Consider the following 26327-nt stretch of genomic DNA (forward strand, 5'->3'; position numbering starts at 1 on the left):
AAATATTATGGATATTAAACATTTAGGTACATATAAGTATCTTATATCGGCTGAAAGCTTTAATTGTTGTTAATCTAACTGCACTGTCCGATTTACAGTAGCTATTACAGCGAAAAACATGCCATGCGATTGTTTGAGGACTGCGGCCCACATCAAAATGTTTTTCTACTGGCACAGGTTTCATACATTCACAAATAAAGATTACATTTTCACTTACTTTTTGAAAATCTTCCTCTGATTTGTCATCCAAAGGGTCCCAGCTATAACATGTAGTGGTGTTTTAATAGATAAAATCCTTCTTTATATCCCAAAAAGTCAGTTTAGTTGTCGCCCTTGATTTGAGTAATCCACTCGTTCAACATGCAGAGAAAGGAATCTGAAAATCTACCCCTAAACTTTGTTTCAACAAGTCAAAATACGTTTCTATTTACTCCTCAGATACCCTAAAATGTAATCAAACTAATATTTCTTATGGAAAGAAGTATGTTCAATAGGAAACCGATTTTAGCAGGTGCGTCCTGTCTTCATGGCGTGCGCAAACATGAATTTCCAAGACTGTGTCCCTGTACTAAAACGGATATTTCTTATTCGCTTTTGAAGTTACAAGCCTGAAACCTTGTACATAGACTGCTGCCACCATATTGAAACCATAGGATTTGCATCCAGGGAGTATTTCTAAGAGGATGGTTTCTCAACAAAAAAAAATCTGTTTGGTTTTTCTTTGGATTTTTTCATACCGTATCTATTGTGTTATATTCTCCTACATTATTTTAACATTTCTACAAATGTCAATGTGTTTTCTTTCCAATGGTACAAATTATATGCATATCCTGGCTTCAGGGCCTGAGCTACAGGTAGTTTACTTTGGGCATGTCATTCAGGCGGAAATGGAGAAAAAAGGGGCCTAGCCCCCTCATGCTTCTCCCCCATTTCTCTCCACCTTATCATGCAGGAGGATCTTATGGGACTGTCATAGGGTCACTAGTAGCTGTGGTCCTGGTCCTAACCGTGGTGGTGGGAGCTTACTGTATTCACAAGAGGAGGACACCTCCACAGGCTCCAGGTCAGTGGTGCGACAGATCTAACAAACAAAGATTACTATGTACAGTACACCGATGGTTACCACATTCAGTCACATTCAGGAGGTTCCAGAGGATGTGGAGTATGGACAGGTAGTAGTATTGAAGGGTTCCAGACCAACCACAGAGAGAGACAGACCTGAGGGGTGGGAGGAGACTGTGTATGGTGGAATACAGCTTGGCCAATGAGAGAAGGTTCTTCAATGTAGGCCGGGTTGTGAAGGGTTGGTCTTTAGACATTGTATTAAACCTTTGTTGGTTCATTTGTTACTGTAATTAATTGTATCTAACTTTCCCATATTTCTGTACACATTTTCATGAAATGTACATGAACAACCCAACAACTAAACTGTATACACTGGCTGTAGTGAGTCCTTCTGCTTTTGATTGAACGTGTTGTTTACCGTTTAAAGTCTAAACATACAGCCATACTAAACTTTTCCATCTACAACATGTTATTACACAGTAGTAACAACAGTAACAGTAGTAACAACAGTAACAGTAGTAACAGTAGTAACAGTAGTAACAGTAGTAACAGTGGTAACAGTGGTAACAGTATTAACAGTAATAACAGTGGTAACAGTGGTAAAAATGGTAACAGTAGTATTGGTGGTCACAGTGATAACAGTAGTAACGTTTGTAGCGGTGTTAATAGTGGTGACAGTAGTAACAGTGGTAACAGTAGTAACGGTGGTAACAGTGGTAAAAATGGTAACAGTAGTATTGGTGGTAACAGTGGTCACAGTGGTAACAGTAGTAGCGGTGGTAATAGTGGTAACAGTAGTAACAGTTGTCATTCACTGCAGAAGTTTGTAATTAAGATGTCCCTGTGTGTACAGTTCTGTGAAACACAATCCTTACTATTATAGTCAATGGCAGAATGGTTCAAACTGTTTTCTAAAGCACATCTTATTTTGCATCCAGTGCTATATTAATCCAGTCCATTATAAAGTCATGTTATTGTGTCTAGCCAACAGCTGTAACCCAAAAGGAATCAGTTGCAGCTGGTTGAAGACACCAGAGAGTCACAAACCACTATTAGGGAACATTGGACTTTGATCTGCTGGTCTTCTCTGTTTCACTTCTTATTTCTCTCACCTCTGTCTATGCCCACACATATTGTATTTTTTTTTTTTAAATAAACAGCGGAAAGAGGGGATTGAGCTGCAGCCTCTACAAGAAACGGTAAGTCTCTAGCACAAACATGGGGGGCTATTCAAGATTCAAAACGGCACATTTGACTTTGTACAGTAGAGTGTCAATGTAGTTTAGGGGGATTTATTAAAGTCCTTAAAGTCCTTTGAGGTCATTTGGACCCCATCCAAAAACACCTAATTCCACCTACAGTAATTTGATAAATAGCTCCTTTATTTGTATCTAGGTTTCTCTGGAGATATAATAACAAGTTATCCATACCACCAGAGGGTGGAGGGAGACCTGCATCAGTTATCTTGACCAGATTGAGAGATCACTTGCAGAGATATAGCTCCCCATGTACTCTCCTAAGATTGTACTTTTCTGTACCACATATCGTATAACTGTACAATACCAAAACTGCCACCACCATTCTTCATTTTAGGGATGGTGCCATGTGTCCTCCAGATGTGACGCTTGGCCTTCTGGCCAAATAGTTCATTCTTGGTTTCATCAGGTGGCTTTTGGCAAACTCCAAGCGGGCTGTCATGTGCCTTTTACTGAAGAGTGGCTTCCGTCTGGCCACTCTACCATAAAGATCTCCACAGAGGAACTCTAGAGCTGTCAGAGTGACCATCGGCTTTCTTGGTCACCTCTCTGACCAAGGCCCTTCTCCCCCGATTGCTCAGTTTGGCTGGGTGGCCAGCTCTAGGAAGTCTTGGTGGTTACAAACTTCTTCCATTTAAGAATGATGGAGGCCACTGTGTTCTTGGGGACCTTCAATGCTGCAGACATTTTTTGGTACCCTTAACCAGATCTGTGCCTCGACATAATCCTGTCTCGGAGTTCTATGGACAATTCCTTCGACCTCATGGCTTGGTTTTTTCTCTGACATGCACTGTCAACTATGGAACCTTATATAGAGAGGTATGTGTCTTTCCAAATCATGTCCAATCAATTGAATTTACCACAGGAAGATTCCAATCAAGTATACAAACATCTCAAGGATGATCAATGGAAACAGGATGCACCTGAGCTCAGTTTCGAGTCTCATAGCAAATGGTCTGGATACTTATGTAAATAAAGTATTTCAGTTTTTTATGTTTAATAAATCTTTAAACAATTCTAACAATCTGTTTTTGCTTTGTCATTATAGGAATTGTTTGTAGATTAGTGAGACATTTTTGTTATTTAATCCATTTTAGAATAAGGCTGCAACAAAATGTGGAAAAAGTAAAGTGTTCTGAATACTTTCCCAAGGCATTGTATATGTTAGTTGCAGTCAAAACAGCTCATAAAAGTCTGTCAGTTTTTTTGAGGACTGTAGATCTGTAATCCAGAAACCAGCTACCCTCTGATTGTACAGATTGCTGTGTTGGTATATTTTATGATTCTTTGAAATTATACTATGGGAAGTGTTCTATGAGTGCAACTTGTTAAGGTATTTGGGTTGCTATAACATTTGGTTTGAAGTGCCTTTGAGGGTTTGTTCATGCTTTATGAAGAGTTGCCTGTCTCAGGCTCTGCACACTCCTGGATTGCATCCTATGTGGCAGGTCGCTCCTACCAGGTGGTGTGGAGAGGATCTGTGTCTGCACTACGTGCTCTCACTGCTGGTGGCCCCCGTGGCTCGGTTCTAGGCCCTCTCCTCTTTTCTATATACACCAAGTCACTCAGCTCTGTCATATCCTCACATGGTCTCTCTCATCACTGCTGTGCGGATGACACTCAACTACTCTTCTCCACCTCCCCTTCTGACATCTAGGTGGCGACACTTATCTCTGCGTGCCTGGAAGACATCTTAGCTTGGATGTCAGCCCACCAATTTAAGCTCAACCTCGTCAAAACAGAGCTGCTCTTCCCACTCCAAGGCCTCTCCATCACGGTTGACAACTCCACGGTGTCCCCCTCCCAGAGTGCAAAGAACCTCTCAGGATCAATGGATGAAGTCAAGGGGTGTGCTTACTTTCTGAAGGCACTGTATGTTAACTGCACCTCATCCAACAGGACAAAGATATCAGAGTGGGTGAATGAGGCTAATAACACCCTGTGTGTTCAGTAGCGGTGAGTGGGTAAAATCACTGAGGAAGCCAAGCCAGTGAAAAAGCCGTATTACAACCTACAGTATGTTGTGACCATTGTGTTGTTTGCTCTATAACCCATTCGCTCATACTCCACTGTGATACATAAAAAGGCTGTGACAACAAAAAGACAACAGTCACACAGTTGCTGAAGAAATTCAACTACACATACGTTTGCTTCATCACAAAACCGGAGAGCAACATCTGTCCAGGGAAGTCCACAAAGCAAATATTGCATTTCACAAACAGTTATACAGTGAGGGAAAAAAGTATTTCTTCCCCTGCTGATTTTTTACATTTGCCCACTGACAAAGAAATGATCAGTCTATAATTTTAAAGGTAGGTTTATTTGAACAGTGAGAGACAGAATAACAAACAAAAAAATCCAGAAAAACGCATGTAAAAAATGTTATAAATTGATTTGCATTTTAATGAGGGAAATAAGTATTTGACCCCCTCTCAATCAGAAAGATTTCTTGCTCCCAGGTGTCTTTTATACAGGTAACGAGCTGAGATTAGGAGCAGACTCTTAAAGGGTGTGCTCCTAATCTCAGCTTGTTACCTGTATAAAGACACCTGTTCACAGAAGCAATCAATCAATCAGATTCCAAACTCTCCACCATGGCCAAGACCAAAGAGCTCTCCAAGGATGTCAGGGACAAGATTGTAGACCTACACAAGGCTGGAATGGGCTACAAGACCATCGCCAAGCAGCTTGGTGAGAAGGTGACAACAGTTGGTGCGATTATTAGCAAATGGAAGAAACACAAAAGAACTGTCAATCTCCCTCGGCCTGGGGCTCCATGCAAGATCTCACCTCGTGGAGTTGCAATGATCATGAGAACGGTGAGGAATCAGCCCAGAACTACACGGGAGGATCTTGTCAATGATCTCAAGGCAGCTGGGATCATAGTCACCAAGAAAACAATTGGTAACACACTACGCCATGAAGGACTGAAATCCTGCAGCGCCTGCAAGGTCCCCCTGCTCAAGAAAGCACATATACATGCACGTCTGAAGTTTGCCAATGAACATCTGAATGATTCAGAGGACAACTGGGTGAAAGTGTTGTGGTCAGATGAGACCAAAATGGAGCTCTTTGGCATCAACTCAACTCGCCGTGTTTGGAGGAGGAGGAATGCTGCCTATGACCCCAAGAACACCATCTCCACCGTCAAACATGGAGGTGGAAACATTTTGCTTTGGGGGTGTTTTTCTGCTAAGGGGACAGGACAACTTCACCGCATCAAAGGGACGATGGATGGGGCCATGTACCGTCAGTGAGGGAACAAAATATTTGATCCCCAGCTGACAAAGAAATAATCAGTCTATAATTTTAATGGTAGGTTTATTTGAACAGTGAGAGACAGAATAACAACAAAAAAATCCAGAAAAACAGATGTCAAGAATGTTATATGACCTGCAGCATGGTGAAGCAAGGACATTTTTTTAACAGTTTACTAAACAACTACAGATTTAGAACCACAGAGGTACATCAGCATAAAGATAACAGGAGCACTGCCTCCGCTATTCCAGCACCATTTCAATTTAAACATTTAAACATTTTCACAACGTGCCATTTTTGGGTGAGGATCATAGCCCTCTCTCTCTTTCCCACCACAGGTTTATGACGGTCATAAATACCTAAAACTCTTTACCCCACTCGGCCAAAATGAAGGTTGAGAATCCCTTTATTACCACAGAGAAAGACTTTGCAGTACGGTAATGTCAAAAGGTTGAATAATGTAGCAATATTTCTCTATTCCAACCAGTTGGAGTGGTCCGTGGACACATAAGGAACAGTCATGTCAAGATTACTTCATTTGGTCATCTCATGAAGGACAGGAAACACACATTACTGTGTCTTTGGTTGTATACACTTCTCAATTATGGGGTTTGCATCTGAATGTTGCATAAAATATATGATTAAATATGAAGCTATTTGTGAGAAGATGTGATGTTAGCCTTCTAAACGAGATAATTGTTTTCATATGAAGTCTGAACCAAGTCAGTGGCCACGCCCCCATGAGCACAGAAATGACACGGCGTCATGGAACGCCCCCTTTTCTACTTCAGTATAAAACCCACTTCCGACAAACTACAACTCTACCAAAGGACAAGACCAGAGAACGTAGAGATCATTCCCATGTTTAAATGGCTAAGAAATCTACAAACTAAAGAACAATTATTCAGGCTGCAGCTGTTTAAGTACTTTCGTCTAGTAAACGCATCCGATCTAAGAACATTTCTGAATGGTACTCTGACGTATCCATTATAACAACCAACAACTACAGAAGACTTTGCTCTCTGGTGGACACAACCAGAGACTTTCTGTCGACAATCTATCCAGCAGATGGAACGGCGATCGCAGACTGGGACAACAAAGGCATACACTCGTGAATTTGTAAATTGCAATTTATTTTCGAATGAGCGGTTGTTCATGATCAAAGTATAAGCATTTCCATGAGTGTAGTGTATGTACCTGGGATCCACTCTGAGTTTCCTACTGGCCCCACCCTTTTCCTTTGTCGTCATATCGGCTTAGCCCACTAGAGACTTTTCAGTGTATCCTGTCAGTAACCAACTATTGTGTGTTTGTTTATGGAATTCTGTGATTGATTAGTTAGTTAGTAAATAAATAATGAAGACAATTTGTATATCACTGATTCATGATTTATGATGCTAGGGTTTGTGCAGATATCCAAGGGTTTGCGACATTCAGGACTGAGATTGATGAGGTAATAATACATTAATAGAAGACTGTAATCAATAGACTATGAAAATATCTGAAGAGTTAATTCGGTAAATAGAGACTCTATAAACATTTTCCCGTGGTGCCCCGACTTCCTAGTTAATTAAAGTTACATGATTAGTTGAATCCCAGACCTGCTGTTTTCAACTCTCTAGCGACAGCAGGAGCGGTAGAGATACTCTCAATGATCGGCTATGAAAAGCCAACTGACATTTACTCCTGAGGTGCTGACCTGTTGCACCCTCGACAACCACTGTGATTATTATTATTTGACCATGCTGGTCATTTATGAACATTTGAACATCTTGGCCATGTTCTGTTATAATCTCCACCCGGCACAGCCAGAAGAGGACTGGCCACCCCTCATAGCCTGGATCCTCTCTAGGTTTCTTCCTAGGTTTTGGCCTTTCTAGGGAGTTTTTCCTAGCCACCGTGCTTCTACACCTGCATTGCTTGCTGTTTGGGGGTTTAGGCTGGGTTTCTGTACAGCACTTTGAGATATCAGCTGATGTAAGAAGGGCTATATAAATAAATTTGATTTGATTTGAATCAACTAAGGAATAATTACACATAGAGAATTGATTTGATAATATAACAGTCTTCACATTAAATGATAGCCAACGCTACATCAAATCAACAAGGCTATATATGCTTAGTTTAATACACTGAAAACAAACTTGAAGATACCAAAAACAATTTAATCCAATCAATGTTGCAAAATATCAAATCAAATTGTATTTGTCACATGTGCCGAATACAGCAGGTGTAGACCTTACAGTGAAATGCTTACTTAGAAGTCCTTAACCAACAATAACTTAAGAAGTTAAGAAAAAAAATTAAGTGTAAAGTAAAAAATAAATAAGTAAAAAATTGAAAATAGAAAATAAAAGTAACAAATAATTAAACAGCAGCAGTAAAATAATATACAGGGGGTAGCGGTAGAGTCAATGTGCGGGGACACCGGTTTGTTGAGGTAATTGAAGTAATATGTACATGTAGGTACAGTTAAAGTGACTATGCATAGATAATTAACAGAGAGTAGCGGCAGCGTAAAAGAGGGGTCTGGGTAGTCTTATGATTAGATGTTCAGGAGTCTTATGGTTTTGGGGTAGAAGCTGTTAAGAAGCCTTTTGGACCTCGACTTGACGCTCCGGTACCGCTTGCCCTACGGTAGCAGAGAGAAATGTCCATGACTAGGGTGGCTGGAGTCTTTGACAATTTTTAGGGCCTTCCTCTGACACCGCCTGGTATAAAGGTCCTGGATGGCAGGAAGCTTGGCCCCAGTGATGTACTGGGCCGTACATACTACCATCTGTAGTGCCTTGCGGTCGGAGGCCGAGCAGTTGCCAAACCAGGCAGTGATGCAACCAGTCAGGATGCTCTTGGTGGTGCAAATGTAGCACCTTTTGAGGATCTGAGAACCATGCCAAATCTTTTTAGTCTCCTGAGGGGGAATAGGTTTTGTCGTGCCCTCTTCACAACTGTCTTGGTGTGTTTGGACCATGATAATTTGTTGGTGATGTGGACAGCAAGGAACTTGAAGCTCTCAACCTGTTCCACTACAGCCCCGTCGATGAGAATGGGGGCGTGCTCGGTCCTCATTCTCCTGTAGTCCACAATCATCTCCTTCGTCTTGTTCACGTTGAGGGAGAGATTGTTGTCATGGCACCACCCGATCAGGTCTCTGACCTCCTCCCTATAGGTTGTCTCGTCGTTGTCGGTGATCAGGCCTACCACTGTTCTGTCAAACTTAATGATGGTGTTAGAGTCGTGCCTGGCCGTGCAGTCATGAGTGAACACGGAGTACAGGAGGGGGTGGCTGTCCATGGGACTGATTTCTGTGTCTGTGTGTGTGTGTGTGTGTGTGTGTGTGTGTGTGTGTGTGTGTGTGTGTGTGTGTGTGTGTGTGTGTGCGCGCACATTTGTGGAGTGTGTGTGGTGCATGGGGGTGTGTGCATGTGTGCTTGTGAGTGTCTTTGTGAGTGTGTGTGTGCATGCTTTCCAGTAAGTGTGCCTGTATGTGTGTGCGCGCAAGTAAAACATTTTTTTTTACCTCACTACTTGTAGACTAGTTGATTGCCAATGCCATCCTCCTCTCGTTCATGTTGGCAAAACAGTTTATGGCTCTGTCATACAGTACACCTTTAGTTTTTGTTGTCATAAGCTACCTAGCTAAAATGCTTGCTAGCCTACCTTCCTCGCATGGGCAACAATGAACCAGTTAAGTTAGCTAGCTAGTTAACGTGTGCCTACTAGACTAAAAGTAGAGTCGCAATTCAACGGCTCAGACACGAGACGTATGTGGCAGTGTCTACAGTCAATCACGGATTACAAAAAGAAAACCAGCGCCATCATGGACACCGACGTCTTGCTCCCAGACAAACTAAACAACTTATTTTCTCACTTTGAGGACAATACAGTGCCACTGACATGGCCCGCTACCAAAACCTGCGGGCTCTCCTTCACCGCAGCCAACGTGAGTAAAACATTTAAACATGTTAACCCTTCTCAAGGCTGCTGGCCCAGACGGCATCCCTAGCCGCGTCCTCAGAGCATGCACAGACCAGCTGGCTGGTGTGTTTAGACATATTCAATCAATCCCTATCCCAGTCTGCTGTTCCCACATGCTTCAAGAGACCCACCATTGTTCCTGTTCCCAAGAAAGGAAAGGTAACTGAGCTAAATGACTATCGCCCCGTAGCACTCACTTCCGTCCTCATGAAGTGCTTTGAGAGACTAGTCAAGGATCATATCACCTCCACCCAACCTGACACCCTAGACCCACTCCAATTTGTTTACCACCCCAATAGGTCCACAGACGACGCAATCGCAGTCACACTGCAAACTGCCCAAACCCATCTGGACAAGAGGAATACCTATGTAAGAATGCTGTTCATCGATTTCAGCTCAGCATTTAACACCATTGTACCCTCCAAACTCATCACTAAGCTTGAGACCCTGGGTTTCGACCCCGCCCTGTGCAACTGGGTCCTGGACTTTTTGACGGGGCACCCCCAGGTGGTGAGTGTAGGAAACAACTTCTCCACCCCGCTGATCCTCAACTCTGGGGCCCCACATGGATGCGTTCTCAGCCCTCTCCTGTACTCCCTGTTCATCCATGACTGCGTGGCCATGCACGCCTCCAACTCAATCATCAAGGTTGAAGACGACACTACAGTGGTAGGCTTGATTACCAACAACAACAAGATGGTCTACAGGGAGGAGGTGAGGGCCCTCGGAGTGTGGTGTCAGGAAAATAACCTCACACTCAACGTCAGCAAAACAAAGGAGATGATCGTGGACTTGAGGAAACAGCAGAGGGAGCACCCCCCTATCCACATCGACTGGACAGTAGTGGAGAAGATGGAAAGTTTTAAGTTCCTCTGCGTACACATCAACGACAAACTGAAATGGTCCACCCATACAGACAGCGTGGTGAAGAAGGCGCAACAGCGCCTCTTCAACCTCAGGAGGCTGAAGAAATTTGGCTTGTCACCAAAAACACTCACAAACTTTTACAGATGCACAATCGATAGCATCCTGTCGGGCTGTATCACTGCCTGGTACGGCAACTGCTCCGCCCACAACCGTAAGGCTTTCCAGAGGGTAGTGAGGTCTGCACAACGCATCACCGGGGGAAAACTACCTGGCCTCCAGGATACCTACGCCACCCGATGTCACAGGAAGGCCAAAAAGATCATCAAGGACAACAACCACCCGAGCCACTGCCTGTTCACCCCGCTATCATCCAGAAAGCGAGGTCAGTACAGTTGCATCAAAGCTGGGACCGAGAGACTGAAAAACAGCTTCTATCTCAAGGCCATCAGACTGTTAAACAGCCATCACTAACATTGAATGGCTGCTGCCAACATACTGACTCAAATCTCTAGCCATTTTAATACAAAAAAATTGGATGTAATAAATGTATCACTAGTCACTTTAAACAATGGCACTTTATATAATGTTTACATACCCTACGTTACTCATCTCATATGTATATACTGTACTCTATACCATCTACAGCATCTTGCCTATGCCGTTCGGCCATCGATCATCCATATATTTATATGTACATATTCTTGTTCATTCCTTTACACTTGTGTGTATAAGGTAGTTGTTGTGAAATTGTTAGATTACATGTTAGATATTACTGCACGGTTGGAACTAGAAGCACAAGCATTTCGCTACACTCGCATTAACATCTGCTAACCATGTGCATGTGACCAATTAGATTTTATTTTATTTGATCTAGGCTACATATTAAACTTCAATCATCTCAGGCCAGTGGCATAACATATTAATTCATGCTTAGATCAGAATCGCCGTCAAAATCATTGGTCTGTACAGAGAATTAAGTCAAAACCACAAGTCCTCTCTGTCCATGTCTTAGGAAAGGGCTGATTTAGCAAGCTAGCTACTGCAGGACAGAAGCAGACCAGAAACAGACACATTTTTCTAAGATAGAGGGGTGCTATTTCCCTCTCTCGGGGGATTTCTGCTGTGAGGTTCAGCCACTTGTGAGTTGACGAAAAATATGAAAACACAGAGAGAGACCAAAGAGAAATTATTTTATCATTTTAAAAATGTATTGGTCAAATATTCCTTTGGCATCCATGAATGCACGCCACTGTGTATGTTGAGTCTACTACAGTCGTGGCCAAAAGTTTTGAGAATGACACAAATATTAATTTTCACAAAGTCTGCTGCCTCAGTTTGTATGATGGCAATTTGCATATACTCCAGAATGTTATGAAGAGTGATCAGATGAATTGCAATGACTTGCAAAGTCCCTATTTGCCATGCAAATGAACTGAATCCCCCAAAAACATTTCCTCTGCATTTCAACCCTGCCACAAAAGGACCAGCTGACATCATGTCAGTGATTCTCTCGTTAACACAGGTATGAGTGTTGACGAGGACAAGGCTGGAGATCACTCTGTTATGCTGATTGAGTTCGAATAACAGACTGGAAGCTTCAAAAGGAGGGTGGTGCTTGGAATCATTGTTCTTCCTCTGTCAACCGTGGTTAATTGCAAGGAAACAAGTGCCGTCATCATTGCTTTGCACAAAAAGGGCTTTACAGGCAAGGATATTGCTGCCAGTAAGAAATCAACCATTTATCGGGTCATCAAGAACTTCAAGGAGAGCGGTTCAATTGTTGTGAAGAATGCTTCAGGGCACCCAAGAAAGTCCAGCAAGCGCCAGCACCATCTCCTAAAGTTGATTCAGCTGCGGGATCTGGGCACCACCAGTACAGAGCTTGCTCAGGAATGGCAGCAGGCAGGTGTGAGTGCATCTGCACGCACAGTGAGGCAAAGACTTTTAGAGGATGGCCTGGTGTCAAGAAGGGCAGTAAAGAAGCCACTTCTCTCCAGGAAAAACATCAGGGACAGACTGATATTCTGCAAAAGGTACAGGGATTAGACTGCTGAGGACTGGGGTAAAGTCATTTTCTCTGATTTATCCCCTTTCTGATTGTTTGGGGCATCCGGAAAAAAGCTTGTGAGACCATTCATGTGTGGGGTTGCTTCTCAACCAAGGGAGTGGGCTCACTCACAATTTTGCCTACCTAAGACCACAGCCATGAATAAAGAATGGTACCAACACATCCTCCGAGAGCAACTTCTCCCAACCATCCAGGAACAGTTTGGTGACGAACAATGCCTTTTTCCAGCATGATGGAGCACCTTGCCATAAGTCAAAAGTGATCACTAAGTGGCTCGGGGAACAAAACATCTATATTTTGGGTCCATGGCCAGGAAACTCCCCACACCTTAATCCCATTGAGAACTTGTGGTCAATCCTCAAGAGGCGGGTGGACAAACAAAACCCCACAAATTCTGACAAACTCCAAGCATTGATTATGCAAGAATGGGCTGCCATCAGTCAGGATGTGGCCCAGAAGTTAATTGACAGCATGCCAGGGCAGATTGCAGAGGACTTGAAAAAGAAGGGTCAACACTGCAAATATTGACTCTTTGCATCAACTTCATGTTATTGTCAATAAAAGCCTTTGACACTTATTAAATGCTTGTAATTATACTTCAGTATTCCATAGTAACATCTGACAAAAATATCTAAAGACACTGAAGCAGCAAACTTTGTGGAAATTAATATTTGTGTCATTCTCAAAACTTTTGGCCATGACTGTACAGTGGCCCCCACGACTGTGACAGAGGCCCCCATCAGTAAGAACTTGACTGGCCTGCACAGAGCCCTGACCTTAACTCCATCGAACACCTTTGGAATGAATTGGAACGCTGACTGCGAGTCAGGTCTAATCGCCGAACATCCGTGCTCAACCTCACTAATGGTCTTGTGGCTGAATACAAGCAAGTCCCTGCTGAAATTTTCCAACATCTAGTGGAAAGCCTTCCCAGAAGAGTGGAGGCTGTTATAGTAGCAAAGGGGGACCAACTCCATTTTAATGCCCATGGTTTTGGAATGAGATGTTGGACGAGCAGGTGTCCACATACTTTTAATCATGTAGTGTAGATTTAATCTTTAAGTGGGGTGATTTGGAACGTCCTGCTCTTATTAAGCATAATTTTTAATCAAACAATGAAATGAGAACGTTGCAGTATGTTTTTGGGAACTTAGCATCTCTCTCTCTCTTTCTGTTTCTCTCTTTTTTAGGCATCAAGTTCTCGCAAAATAAATTTAGTGCGACTTTCTTCTGTATCACAGTTGATCAAACAGCCCTGAAGCAAATCTATTCTCAAGATCTCTTGTTCACTTGTGTGTGTGTGGTGTATCTTATTTAATTATGCCTTACCGTATACATTACAACATTTTAATGTATTGGTCTGTGAAATGAAGAAGTGAGATCAAGAGAGTGTTCATACACTTCCTTTCCCCTCCCGGAAGTGACACAATCTATTGCGTGTTTTGCTCAAACATTCTAGTCACACAATGTGGCAGGTTGATTTAGTTTGTAATCCGAGTTTGGAACTTCAATAGTGAATCCACTGATTGTGGTGTTTGGACTTCTGATGATGTCAGAAGAACTGTCTAATGGTAATCTCCTATGTGTGCACTTGTTTGCACAATTTTTTTAAATACTATAACCACTGGGCCTCGAGGGACCTCCTTCAAGCTAATGAGCAGTCACTTTGACTGCAACGTTCTCAGTGTAATTAATACATTTCATATACAGTTCATTCGGAAGTATTCAGAACCCTTTCTTTTCTCTACATTTTGTTACGTTACAGCCTTATCCTTAAATGGATGAAATCATTTTAAATCCTCATCAATCTACACACAATAGCCCATAATGACAAAGCGAAAACAACAGGTTTTTAGAAATGTTAGCAAATTTTATTTAAAAAAAGCAATACCTTATTTACATAAGTATTCAGACCCTTTCCTATGAGACTCGAAATTGAGCTCAGGTGCATCCTGTTTCCATTGATCATCCTTGAGATGTTTCTACAACTTGATTGTAGTCCACCTGTGGTAAATTAATTTGATTGGACAGGATTTGGAAAAACACACACCTCTCTATGTAAGGTCCCACAGTTGACAGTGCATTTCAGAGAAAAAAAACAAGCCATGCGGTCAAAATAATTGTTTGTAGAGCTCTAACAAAGGATTGTGTCAAGGCACAGATCTGGGGAAGGGTACCAAAAAATGTCTGCAGCATTGAAGGTCCCCAAGAACACAGTGGCCTCCATCATTCTTAAATAGAAGAAGTGTTGAACCACCAAGAAATCTTCCTGGAGCTGGCCGCCTGGCCAAACTGAGCAATTGGGGGAGAAGAGCCTTGGTCAGGGAGGTGACCAAGAACCCGATGGTCACTCTGACAGAGCTCTGGAGTTCCTCTGTGGATGGGAGAACCTTCCAGAAGGACAAACATCTCTGCAGCACTCCACCAATCGGGCCTTTATGGTAGAGTGGCCAGAAGTAAGTCACTTCTCAGAAAAACATGATAGACAGCTTGGAGTTTGCCAAAAAGCAACTAAATGACTCTCAGGCCATGAGAAATAAGATTGATCTCTTCAACAAGTCTGAAGGAAACCTGGCACCATCCCTACGGTGAAGCATGGTGGTGGCAGCATCACGCTGTGGGGATGTTTTTCAGCAGCATGGACTGGGAGACTAGTCAGGATCGAGGGAAAGATGAACGGAGCAAAGTCTCTGAATGTCCTTGAGTGGCCCAGCCAGAGCCCAGACTTCAACCCGATCAAACATCTCTGGAGAGACCTGAAAATAGCTGTGCAGCAATGCTCCCCATCCAACCTGACAGAGCTTGAGAGGATCTGCAGAGAAGAATGGGAGAAACTCCCCAAATTCAGGTGTGCAAAGCTTGTAGCATCATACCCAAGAAGACTCGAGGCTGTAATCACTGCCAAAGGTTCTTCAACAAAATACTGAGTAAAGGGTCTGAATACCTATGTAAATGGGATATTTCAGTTTCTTATTTTAAATACATTTGCTAAAATTTCCCCAAAACTGTTTTTGCTTTGTCATTATGGAATATTGTGTGTAGATTGATGAGTATTTTAAAACATATATATTTTAGATTAAAGCTGTAACAAAATGTGGAAAAAGTCAAGGGGTCTGAATACTTTCCGAATGCACTGTATAAATTAACTGTAAAAATGTATTACCTTTTAATATGGCATGAACACAACCAGTCTTGATGTATTCATCTGATTGCCAAATAAATCAATTCAAAAAGTAAGTTACCTTTGTGTAATACCCTTGTTTGAACTAGGTATTGAGTTTATTCTTGTTAAAACCAAGTATTGAGTATATTTGTTATAATTAATTGGTATTATATTTAAAAGATGATTGAATTTCTCCTAAACTGTAATGTTGTTAATGCATTATGCTTTTTGAAGAAATATTTATTTAATGTATAAGTGAATAGTTTGGTTTACTTTGAAGTTTAAGTTTTGACCAATAAGGTTGTTTGTTAAGCTGTGGCCAATGGGAGTTGACCTGCTTAACGGGAGGCCTGGGAAAAAAGGGAGGGAAAGAGACGTTGATAAAAGGAAAGAGACGTTGATAAAAGGAAAGAAACGTTGATAAAAGGAAAGAGAAGTTGATAAAAGGATGGACGTTTTACATTAGGACTGTTGGTGAAGAAAGAATATAAAAGAAGACGACAAAACTAGAACAAAACCCATACCTACTAAGACATGAAGGGAAATACCAATTTTATTTTATAAAAGAGTTGTTATAATTTTAATAAGACTTAGTAAAGACTGAAGCTACCGTCTCATCGTGGAGGTATTTGCCAGCCTTGAGGTTAGCCTAGCATCGTGTGACACCGGGAGATAATTCCTTGGGAAGCTTAACAATTTCATGTTCCCATGGGTTATCGGTTACGGCTAAGGAGTACTGTCTGCATGGGTAGCTGTGCTTGCCTTGGACTTTGTGAGGAAACCTGCATGGAACTGCCATACTTCGCGGAGGGAATATCTACCAAGCAGTGAGTAACCACAACTTGAGGTGCTTCTGGATATTTTTGGATGTCATCATTTTTTTTGAGCTCCAACGCGCGCCAACGGTTTATTTAAGCAAACTTCAAATAATTTGGACACGGGTTGTGCACTACTCACTGGGGTTTATTATTTTTATTTCCTTTGATGTTGTGTCAGAAAATGTATTTGTCTTTGAAAATGTATTAACACATATTGAACCTTATGTATGTTGCCTTGGTGGAGCCATTGATCGTTTCAATTTAATTTAATGCATGTGATAGTTTATCCTGATTCTATAACAGAAACCTGTAATCATTTCATCTGAAGTTAATATCCTATTGTCATAACCCTAGATAGTTTACAATAGGAATTCTTATTGTAGATGTCCTTCTCACCTAACATCCCATGCTGTTGAGATACTCTACATAAGTTAATATTGTGAGAGTCATATTCGAGCCTGGTGAGAGAGTTACATTTGCATGTTCGTCCAAAATAATTCCAGCATCTTAACAGTGCGCTCTGCACCCGCCAACTTTCCTTCAATTTGCAAGTGGCTGAAACTACTATCACCCCTGAGATTGCTCTGAGATTGATGTGTCTTTCTGTCAGCAGCCGTCTCAGTCAAATATTTTCTTTGGACGGTCAAGGAGATGCTGTAGTCAGGGCCAGGCCCTGAGTAAGAGGCTACAGTTTTTTTCCATTCTGTGAAACATATATGTTTGTCTGTGTCACACATTGATCTGTTTCACCTGTCTTTGTGTTTGTTTCCACCACCTCCAGGTGTCACCCATCTTCCCCATTATCCCCAGTGGATGTTCCTGTTGTGTTCTCTGTCTGTTGCCAGTTCGTCTTGTCTTGTCAAGCCTACCAGCGTGTTTCTTCATGCTACTGTTTTTCCTAGTCTCTGTTTTCTAGCATTCACGGTTCCGACATTTTCTGCCTGCTATGACACTGAGCCCGCCTGCCTGACCATTCAGTCTGCCCTGACCTCGAGCTTGCCTGCTGCTGAATGCCAAGCGTCACGTCTGGAGGAAACCAGGCACCGCTCATCACCTGGCCAATACCATCCCTACGGTGCAGTACATGAACAACACAACATCTCAACTGTATACACTTGCCGTAGTGAGTCTTTCTGTTATTGATTGAACATGTTTTTTACCCTTTAAAGTTTCATCATACAGCCATAGTAACCATTTCCAGCTACAACATGTTATTGTGTCTAGCCAACAGCTTCAACCCAAAAGGAATCAGTTGTAGCCGGCCGAAGACACCACAGGGTCACAAACCACTATTACGGAAACATTGGACTTTGACTTTGACTTTGGTCCTCTCTGTTTCACTTCTTATTTATCTCACCTCTCCTCCTCTCAAATCCCTGTATTTATATCTCTCCCTCTCACTTCTTAATTTCTTTTTTAAATGATCACAATCTAAAATGTAGTGAAAGAGCCTACTAATTGTGAAGAAGAAGGTAGTGTCTTCATGTCAGTGTTGGACAGCAGTGTGTGAGAGCTGACCACTGCCCTGACACAGCGAATGAGTTGTTATATTCTTAGGCGCCAACATATCTTCTTCACACTCAGAAGTAGCATCACTTATCACATACTATATTTGACATCCTGTCTAAATCCATCACACAGCAGCCTGGCTGTTTATATAATGAGGAAGTGAGACTTTGATGACGTGGCCCTTCCTCTTTCCTCTCAGTCAGAAGCTATGGTTAGGGTCAAAATTACACTTCTTCTGCTTGTCACAAACTGGGTGAATTATTCTGAGTGGCAGGAACAGCTATCTCTCATACTGTCCTTGCATTGGTTTTGTTTGTGCCGTAAAACATTGCCAGGTTATGGAAATTCAGCTCTGAATCGAAAATAGAGGACTTTGCTGAAGTACCAAAGTTAATTTGATAAACTGAGACCCTGCGTTGTAAAGAGACATGGAGGCTGTTTTAGGACTGTTGGTGATCTCAGCAGGAGTGTCTCATGGTAAGAAACATCTTTATATGTGTTGGTTTTCCTCTTCTTTTATGGAGAACATAATATCAGAGTCTTGTATATCACGAAGCAGAAATGACAGATGATGATAGACAATATTCAGAACACTGTAGAAGACAGTTGTCTCTTTACTCATTGTCCCATGATAATGATCACTGACTTAATGATCCCTATCACGTTGATGCTGTTGGTTTGGTTATACTGTTAGTTACTTATATCCTCATCTGAAAAACGATACATGACTTGACATGGGTTAGAACAGTGATAGTCACTACAGTGTCTTTTCTTCTTGATCTTCAGGCTTGGAGACTTCCTGTGATGCTAGACAGAATGGATCTCAGTGTTATGGAGCTCTGGGAGGAACTGTCTATCTCCAGCTGATGACTGATGCCACAATATATGATGAACTCTCATTTTATAAAGGCTCAACTGGTGCTGAAACAGAGATACTCAAAATGAAGAAGGACATATGGGTAATAAGAGACAACCCCATTAAAGACAGAGTACACTTCTTTATAAACAATGGGACATTTAGGTTAAATAACACAAGAAGTACAGATTCTGGTGAATACCGGCTAGAAACATTTAATTCAGAAGGGAAATCATCAGGGATCAGAGGACTAAAACTGTTCATCGAAGGTAATTAACTAACTATCAAAATAATTATTACAAGTGGTAACTTTGACAAGCTCTAAATATTGCTCTGGCTAAACTACACATGTGACTGCTTAATAATCAAAATAATGAGAAATGCATTTTATGTGTAACCATGCAGTCATTTTTATTTTCAGTCTACTGTAGTTGGTACATAGAGTCATAACCACATCCATCAACATTAAATCATCTGTTGGTTATTTGAAATGCAGTCATTGTGTGTCATGATTCTGCTGCTCCTGTTGACTACAGTAGTTTCTGTGGCTTTCAAGAAGAATGGCTGGTGTTGTGTTCTAATGTGTTATGCCCTCTTACTACAGTTACATATCCTTCTTCCCCCACAGCTCCAGTGTCCAGTCCTGAGCTGTCCTCTGAGTGTCTGTCCCATGGAGAGATGAGGGTGTCCTGTTCCTCTGAGGGGGATGGTCCCCAGTACAGCTGGACTCTGGATGGACAGACACTGAGAGACACTGAGGCCTCTCCTGGTGATGAGACAAACACCATCACTCTGAAGAAAGGCCTGTCAGGAGATCTCACCTGTACCGTCAGAAACCACATCAGCAGTGATACTGTCAGCAAGAGAATCTCACACTGTCCAGGTAATCTACTGTTTAATTTACTTTTTTTTTAAAACATAATGATCAACAATATTAATGATAATGATTATAATGATCAATGAGAAATAATATCAATAAGAATTGACCTGTTTCTAAACAGCACTATCCATTTGCCAGTATTTACGTGTAATTTAGATACACATGTGATTAATGTTGTTTGGATTGCCTACAGGGCTGATATATGTTAACTGCACCTTATCCAACGAGACAAAAGTATCAGAGTGGGTGAATGCCACTGGTAATACCCTGTGTGTTGAGCCTACAACAGTGAAGACTGTGACTGAGGCCCACACCAGTAAAACCTCCACTGGTAAGGGCCCGGGGCATGACACCCTAATGACCTCCAGACCCAGCAATCACACCCATGGCTTGACTAACAGCACTACTACTAACACCACTCAGACCCTTTGGATTTTTAGTAAGTGATCATGCTTATTCTGATGTATTATTGCTATCATTATCACCATTAAGATGTTTTTACAATGGAGCAGTCTTCATTCTTATATGTTGTTGTGTCTGCTTCCTCTCTTAGCCACAAAGTACATAGGGATGGCAGCAGGGTCTCTGGCAGGAGTGGTCCTTGTCTTAGTGATGGTGTTGGCAGTTTACTGTGTCCAGAAGAAAAAGAAACCTCCTTCAAAGACTCCAGGTTAGAGGACATTTAGCTGTAGATCTTCAATTTACTCAATTACTACAATTTACCATGTCAGTCTGTGAGGGAGATATTTAGAAGTAAGCTCTCTCTCTGTCTCGCGCTCTCTCTCTGTCTCGCGCTCTCTCTCTGTCTCGCGCTCTCTCTCTGTCTCTCTCTTTCTGTGTCTGTGTCGCTCTATGTCTCAGACTCTGTATGTCTTTCTCTCTGTGTCTCTCTCTCTGTGTCTCTCTCTCTGTGTCTCTCTCTCTGTGTCTGTGTCGCTCTATGTCTCAGACTCTGTATGTGTTTCTCTCTGTGTCTCTCTCTCTGTGTCTCTCTCTCTGTATCTCTCTCTCTGTGTCTCTCTCTCTGTGTCTCTCTCTCTGTGTCTCTCTCTCTGTCTCTCTCTCTGTGTCTCTCTGTGTGTCTGTGTCTCTCTCTGTGTGTCTGTGTCTCTCTCTCTGTGTCTGTGTCACTCTCTCTGTGTCTCTGTCACTGTCTGTCTCTCTGTCTGTCTCCCCCTCTCCTCATCTCTCTCTCTTTGTATCTCTCACTTTGTGTCTCTGTCTCTCGCTTTGTGTCTCTGTCTCTCGCTTTGTGTCTCTGTCTCTCGCTCTGTGTCTCTGTCTCTCTCGCTCTGTGTCTCTGTCTCTCTCGCTCTGTGTGTGTCTCTCTCTGTGTCTCACTCTCTCTCTGTGTGTCTCTCTCTCTCTGTGTGTCTCTCTCTTTCTCTCTCTGTGTCTGTCTCTCTTTCTCTCTCTGTGTCTGTCTCTCTCTTTCTCTCTCTGTGTCTGTCACTGTCTGTCTCTGTCACTCTCTCACTGTCTGTCTCTCTCTGTCTGTCTCTGTGTGTGTCTCTCTCGCTCTGTGTCTCTGTCTCTCTCCCTGTGTCTCTCTCTCTCTCTCTGTGTGTCTTTCTCTCTCTGTCTGTCTCTCTCTTTCTCCCTCTGTGTCTGTCTCTCTCTTTCTCTCTCTGTGTCTGTCTCTCTCTTTCTCTCTCTGTGTCTGTCTCTCTCTTTCTCTCTCTGTGTCTGTCTCTCTCTTTCTCTCTCTGTGTCTGTCTCTCTCTTTCTCTCTCTGTGTCTGTGTCTCTCTCTCTGTGTCTGGGTGTCTCTCTCTCTGTGCCTGTGTCTCTCGCTCTGTGTGTCTCTCTCTCTGTGTTTCTCTCTCTCTGTGTTTCTCTCTCACTCTCTCTCTGTGTGTCTCTCTCTGTCTCTCTCTTTCTCTCTCTGTGTCTGTCTCTCTCTCTCTCTGTGTCTCTCTCTCTCTGTGTCTGTCTGTGTCTCTCTCTCTCTCTCTCTCTCTGTGTCTGTGTGTCTCTCTCTCTCTCTCTCTCTGTGTCTGTGTGTCTCTCTCTCTCTCTGTGTCTGTGTGTGTCTCTCTCTCTCTGTGTCTGTGTGTGTCTCTCTCTCTCTGTGTCTCTCTCTCTCTCTCTGTGTGTCTGTGTGTCTCTCTCTGTGTGTCTGTGTGTCTCTCTCTCTGTGTCTGTGTGTCTCTCTCTGTGTCTGTGTGTCTCTGTCTCTCTCTCTGTCTGTCTGTGTCTCTCTCTCTGTCTGTCTCTGTCTCTCTGTTACTCTCTCGCTGTCTGTCTCTTTCTGTCTGTGTCTCTCTCTCTGTCAGTATCTCTCTTGTGTTTGTGTGTCTCTCTCTCTCTCTCTCTCTGTGTCTGTCTCTCTCTCTCTCTCTGTATCTGTGTGTCTCTCTCTCTCTCTCTCTCTCTGTCTGTGTCTCTCTCTCTCTCTCTCTCTCTCTCTCTCTCTCTCTCTCTCTCTCTCTCTCTCTCTCTCTCTCTCTCTCTGTTTGTGTGTCTCTCTCTCTCTGTGTCTGTCTCTCTCTCTCTCTCTCTCTCTGTCTGTGTGTCTCTCTCTCTCTCTCTCTGTGTCTGTGTCTCTCTCTCTCTCTCTCTCTCTCTGTGTGTCTCTCTCTCTCTGTGTCTCTCTCTCTCTGTTTGTGTTTGTCTCTCTTGGTGTCTCTCTATGTCTCTGTCACTGTCTGTGTCTCTCTCTCTCTCTCTGTGTCTCTCTTTCTCAAATTCAAATTCAAGCTGCTTTATTGGCATGAAAAACATTGTGTCAATATTGCCAAAGCAACAATTTATACAATATACATTGTAATAAAATGATAAACAATAATAAATAATAATATAAAATGGCAGTAAATAATAATACAAAATTAAATACAAAAATAATAACAGTAAAATGGTAACAGTCAATAGTAGAATGTAATGTAATAAATAGAAATATGGAAAATGAAACTAACTTATGACTAAATAACGGTCATCTTCACCGTTACATCAGTACTACAACTACTATCATCATTACCACTACTACTACCACCACCATCACTAAACTGCTATCATTACCATTACCACCCATACCACTACTATTTGGAATGATAAACAACAATAATAATAGTAATAACAATAATAGTAATAATAAGTAAGTTACTGCTTACTATGCAGATGTTATTATTCAGTGTCCCTCAGGCTATGGCAGGCAAATACATATCTGGCTGCAAGAGGAGCCATTGCTCCTTCGCCCATGAGTATTTTTAGTTTTTCCTTTGGGTTTAATAAGTTAAAATTTGGAATAAATGTAGTCATTTCTGTGAATAATGAATCTCTTTGTGAGGAATATTTATCACAGTAAAGGAGAAAGTGCATCTCTGTCTCTACCTCCCCTGTCATGCAGTGACCACATACACGCTCCTCTTTGGGTAGCCATGTCTTTTTATGTCTGCCGGTTTCTATTGCCAATCGGTGGTCACTCAGCCTGTACTTGGAAAGGATCTGTCTCTGCTTCGTATCTCTGACAGAGTAGAGATAATCAGCCAATTCATATTCTATGTTTAGGGTCAGATAGCAATTTAGTCGGCTTTGGGATTTTGTTTCGTTTTTCCAATGTTGTAAATATGAGTCCTTTGATTGGTTCATGATTTTGTTTATTTGAAATCTTTCTTTTGAAGCAGTGCTGGTGTCAGCTTGGTTGGTGAGGTCCAACACCAGCTGACTGAGAGGGCTCGTTTCTGGGCTCAGCTCTTGGGTTTGAAGTGCTTTAAATTGCAGACTTGAATTTGGACTTGAATTTAGATGTAGCCAAAATTTTAATGATCTTTTCTGTATTTTCATTATTACTGGAAAGCGGCCCAATTCTGCGCGACATGCATTAGTTGGTGTATTTCTCTGGACTTGTAGAATTCCGACAAAATTCTGCATGTAGGGCTTCAATTGGATGTTTGTCCCACATTTTAAAGTCCAGTTTATTGAGTGGCCCCCAAACCTCACTTCCGTAAAGAGCTATTGGTAGGATTACACTGTCAAATATTTTGGTCCAAATTCTAATTGGGATGTTGATTTTGAATAATTTCATTTTTATTGCATACAATGCTCTGCAGGCTTTTTCTTTGAGTGCATTCACTGCCATATTAAAGTTTCCCGATGCAGATATGGTCAGACCAAGGTAGGTGTAATTTTTAGTGTGTTCAATGATGGTGTTGTTCAGGGTGAATTTATATTTGTGTTTCTGACATCTGTTTTTTTGGGGGGAAAATGTATCTCTGTCTCTGTCTGTCTCTCTCTGTCTCTCTCTCTCTCTATGTCTCTCTCTCTCTATGTCTCTCTCTCTCTATGTCTCTCTCTCACTCTATGTCTCTCTAGTTATCCCTCTTTCCACAGTGAACGGTGACAGCCAGGATGTGGAATATGCTGATGTCAGGATACTGAGGAAGGAAATGAGACAGAAGGAGAGGGAGGCGCCGGTGGAGGTGGAATATGGGCAAGTGAAAGTAGCGGGTGGTCCCCAGCAGCTGGTGGAGGTGGAGTATGGACAGATTACAATATTAGAGGGTACCAGGAGGAAGGTAGACACGCCTGAGGAGGAGTCTTGTATGTACGCCAGTGTACGGAAAGGACAGTGAGCAAGGTACTGTCTAGATAGAATATGATAGAATAGAAGGAGGCTGAGAGTTGAATCCCTGGTGCGTCCCCCAAATCTCTGCGTTCTCTTGAGGTGTGCACTTGTTCACTTGTAGTCATGGATTTGAAAGGGATGCCGAAACCAATCCTACACCAATCCAATGCTTTGAAATATATGTGGAGAGTAGTGAACAAGTGCACGCTTCAGGAGAAAGGAGAGATTATTGAGAATCAACCCCTGAGAGGCCCAGAGTTGACACAGACCGCAGACATGTTGAATCATGTTGTCTTAGTTCCAGTTACAGTGCTTTGCATGTTGATGCGTGTTAGTACATAGTGTCTCTTTCCAAGAAGTGGAGACATTACTTCTGTTTTTCTTGCCCACATTTCTTTCTTTCCAAAACTGTTTTTACACTTGGTTGTGTTGCGGTCACTTGTTCCTTTCAGATGTGTGATATGTCACAAAATATTTACTGTTTTTGCTGCGTGATTACATCCTTTTTGAATTATTCTCTAACATTCAATACTGCTTAAAGAATTACTGAGGGATTTGTAATAATTGCATAACTGGAATTCATCAGCTATCATAGGCTACTTACTCATTTCCAATGCCTTAAGTCAGTTCTTTAAAGCATGCAGTCCATCTCCCTAAATGGATACATCTATATATATGATGTGCAGGTACTGTGTCCTGAATAAAGGTATAATTAACTATCTTAGATATGATCAGAAATGTATGTACATACAGTACATATGTGGATGCCATGGTGCTTGTCCTCATAGACAAACAACAAATAAGAGTATATTTTATTATTTAACAAATGTTATTTATTTTTGAGCTATTGCAATCACATGTTAATGTTGTACAATTTTTCTCTTAAAAAATACAGTACATGGCAATATCTTTTCACACCATCAACATATTTGTTTCCACATCTTTGGTGTCGCCATTTATAAAGTTGCTAATGCATTTCCTGTTTGAATCACATGATTTCCAGTCGAAAATCCCCTCAGCCAGAGGTAATCAACAGACTGAGTGGCTGAAAATATATTGCTGTGGCTTTTTTGGAGACATCACCATACTTGGTTATGTACTCTAACTAAAGAATTATACTGCATATCAAAATAAGAATAGAACACATTGGGAAGAGGACGTTGAGAAATAAGGATACTGATGTTTCTAACAGTGTTGACAACATAATAATTTCTCATGCTTCATTGTTGATGCCGTTGTGTGATGAAAGAATTACAATTTGATAACAAAAGTTTGTTTTTAAAAAGCAAGCAACTGTTGGTGCCTGTATTCTTTGATTCTAACATATAGAGGTCAGAGGTCATCCCATCTGAGGAGTAATAAACAGTCTTTATGGCTCATCATAGGTGAACTCTCCATAACCCCAGGCTCATGAATGTACCTCTATGTGGTTACCGATCTATAGGACAGGTAGCCCAGATATGCTGCTCTAACCATCTATCTAACTAACATCTTCCTCTGATGTCTTCTAATGTCTCCTATTGGACGATAATCAGGAAGTAAGTGTCTATATCCCCATATACGTTTTACAGCAATGCAATGAGCACAGTCCCCATCAACATGTGATGCAAACAGCTTAGATAAGACTTGGATAAGTCTTTGATCCTGTTTAAACCCTGCACCATTTATAAGTTTGAGCAATCATTAAACTTTTCTGCTTGTCTTTTTCCTCTGGCATTGCAATCACAAACTAATCCTTTGTGGAGAGACTGTCAACGGCTAAAACGAGTGGTTTCTCTCCTTGGTGATCACGAATGTCTTCGTTGGCACCTACAGCGCATACATCAGTGGTTTTCAAACTTGTTTTCAGGTTTCCATTTGGCAAAATTAGGCAAAATCTGACGTAAACAACATCTATCTGTAGCTTATTTGCTTGTAAGGTCGTTCGCAACACAGTTTTCAGCCGATCAGCAAAGTAAAACTGTATTAATTTCAGTTTGATCTGGGTGGTTATTTATTTTGCTCACCCTGCAGTTTTTTTGTGTGAGCTTAGTGCGGTTTTGAAGT

The 26327-nt window shown here is 41.9% G+C and overlaps 1 protein-coding gene across 4 annotated transcripts in view; it reads left to right on the top strand.

The window, feature by feature from the left end:
• LOC106611879 (uncharacterized) overlaps window positions 1-25983 on the top strand; it is a 67469-nt gene extending 41486 nt beyond the window's left edge. Inside the window, exons 1-6 of one of the 4 annotated variants that reach the window (XM_014212504.2) lie at window positions 17126-17596; window positions 18769-19107; window positions 19467-19721; window positions 19912-20157; window positions 20272-20388; window positions 24029-25983. In XM_014212504.2, coding sequence (XP_014067979.1) covers window positions 17287-17596; window positions 18769-19107; window positions 19467-19721; window positions 19912-20157; window positions 20272-20388; window positions 24029-24288 — 1527 coding nt within the window. In that variant the 5' untranslated portion in view covers window positions 17126-17286 and the 3' untranslated portion in view covers window positions 24289-25983. Of the gene's footprint in view, window positions 1-17125; window positions 17597-18206; window positions 18460-18768; window positions 19108-19466; window positions 19722-19911; window positions 20158-20271; window positions 20389-24028 lie in introns of those variants that run through there. The other 3 variants (XM_014212506.2, XM_014212507.2, XM_045724019.1) reach the window with 3 other exon arrangements.
• The last annotated feature ends 344 nt before the right edge of the window (window positions 25984-26327 follow it).

Source organism: Salmo salar, chromosome ssa09 (assembly GCF_905237065.1).
Source record: "Salmo salar chromosome ssa09, Ssal_v3.1, whole genome shotgun sequence".
NCBI classification, from domain to species: domain Eukaryota; kingdom Metazoa; phylum Chordata; class Actinopteri; order Salmoniformes; family Salmonidae; genus Salmo; species Salmo salar.